The 2108-nt window shown below is 53.5% G+C and overlaps 1 protein-coding gene across 1 annotated transcript in view; it reads right to left on the bottom strand.

Moving 5' to 3' along the window:
- LOC132467471 (potassium channel subfamily T member 1-like) overlaps positions 1-2108 on the bottom strand; it is a 63704-nt gene that overhangs the window by 20099 nt on the left and 41497 nt on the right. Inside the window, 1 exon segment of the mRNA XM_060064784.1 lies at positions 861-927. Within this exon segment, the coding sequence (XP_059920767.1) occupies positions 861-927 (67 nt within the window).

Below are 2108 nucleotides of genomic sequence, written 5' to 3'. Positions count from 1 at the left end.
CGGCGCCCGGGGGTACCGTGGAGGACGGGGTGTACCACCCCCACCCACCAGCCGGCGATGGAGAGCAGCCCTTTCGGCACCCCAATCAGGGTGATGGGGGACACCTGGCCGAAAGCACGGGGAGCCATTTTAAAAGGAGGCACAGTACAACACAGCACAGCACGGGTCGGGTGCAGGAAGGAAGGGCTCGTGGCAGCAAGAGAGCCTAGCGGCCACGGAGGCCTAGAGACCGCGTCTCTTCTAGGGGGTGATTGTTCAAGTTGACTGTTAATACAGCCTGCCATGGCTAAAACCCGAAGGCCAAGCGAGTTTTGTCCGCGGAACCCGGTCCAACCGAGGACCGGGATACCACAACACACACACACACACCACCGCACACACACACACACGCAAATGCACACAATCACATGCTGGCAGGCACACACTCACACACGCACTCACATGCACGCAGACAAAGTGGCGCAGGCTTGCGAGGAACTCTCCGGGCTTCGGCCTCGCCTCCTTCCACCAGCGTTAGCGTTAGCGGCTAAGCTAACACTAGACTGTTTGGAGAGGAGGTCAATGCCTGCCGTCCAGTCGTGATGCCATTCTAGCTTTATGAATGTTTCTACTCTCTTGGCTGCAGCCTGGGCTCAGACACACCGTTGCACATGCGTCAACACAGCCACGGTGTCATGTGAGGGCACAGACAAGTCCAAATGAAGACACTAGACCAATCACATGCCTACACGCCTGATGGTGTAAGAAGAACAAAAACAATGACAAAGCAGAGAAAGCTAAATCTGGGTGTGCCGTAGGATAAAAAGCTGATTTAAAAGAGGTTATTCGAGGGTGCCAGACTGGTTGTTAAGAGCACAAACCAATGTGCTCTTAACAACCAGCCAGCCGTCTTCTCCACAGCTGGCGCCCTCCAGCTGTCCTGGCCAGCTGAGGAGGCGAGGTGTTGGGTGTGTTGAGTTAAGGCGTCGCGTTTGGCGCTGGGTCAACGAGATAACCGCTTCCAATCCCTTGTCCCCAGTAAAGTTTAATTTCCTCCTCAACACCGGAGGTAAAAAACTCAACTTGATTTGCAGCTCGGTGGCCCTCAGCTCTGACGGGTTGAGTGACAGGCGAGACGGACCCATTCAATACCTCTGCTAGGGGGACTTTCATCCAATTATATGTCTCTCTCTCTCTCTCTCCCTTTTACCCTTCCTCTCTCTCTTTCTCTCCCAGTCACTCTCTCTCTTTATCTCGCTCTCTCTCTCTCTCCTCTCTCTCTCTCTCTCTCTCTGCCACTCTCTCTTTATCACGCTCTCTTTCTGCCTCCCCCTCTCTGTTTCTCCATCTCTCTCTCTGTCTCTCCATCCCTCGCACACTCTCGATGTCTCCCTGTCACTCTCTCTCTCCCTCTCTCTCTCTCTCTCTCTCTCTCTCTCTCTCTCTCTCTCTCTATTTATCTCCCTCTCCATCTCTCCCTGTCACTCTCTCTCTCTTTATCTCCCTCTCCCCCTGTCAATCTCTCTCTCCTCTCTCTCTCGCTCTCTCTCTCACTCTCTCTCCTCTCTCTCTCTGCCATTCTCTCTTTATCACTCTCTCTTTCTGCCTCCCCCTCTCTCCCTGTCACTCTCTCTCTCTGTCTCTCCATCCCTCGCCCACTCTCGATGTCTCCCTGTCTCTCTCTCTCTCTCTCTCCTCTCTTTATCTCCCTCTCCATCTCTCCCTGTCACTCTCTCTCTCTTTATCTTCCTCTCCCCTGTCAATCTCTCTCTCTCTCTCTCTCTCTCTCTCTCTCTCTCTCTCTCTCTCTCTCGCTCTCTCCCTCTCCATCTCTCCCTGTCACTCTCTCTCTCTTTATCTCCTCCCTCTCTCCTGTCACTCTCTCTCTCTTATCTCCCTCTCCCCCTGTCAATCTCTCTCTCTCTCTCTCTCTCTCTCTCTCTCTCTCTCTCTCTCTGTCTCTCTTTCTCTTTGTCACTCTCTCTTTCTCTCTTTCTCTCTGAAACGATTAACAAAGGTCAGGGAAGTCGTGCAAACCGGGTGTGATTCACAAATGGAAGTCAATGCGTTGACCTTTCCAGCACCAGCAGCCATGACACCCGGCCTTGGCCTGTCACCTCCTCCCCCCA

The sequence above is a fragment of the Gadus macrocephalus genome, chromosome 11, assembly GCF_031168955.1.
Source record: "Gadus macrocephalus chromosome 11, ASM3116895v1".
Lineage (NCBI taxonomy): Eukaryota > Metazoa > Chordata > Actinopteri > Gadiformes > Gadidae > Gadus > Gadus macrocephalus.
The sequence above is the reverse complement of the archived record's forward strand: the minus strand, read 5'-3'. Positions and strand labels throughout refer to the sequence as shown.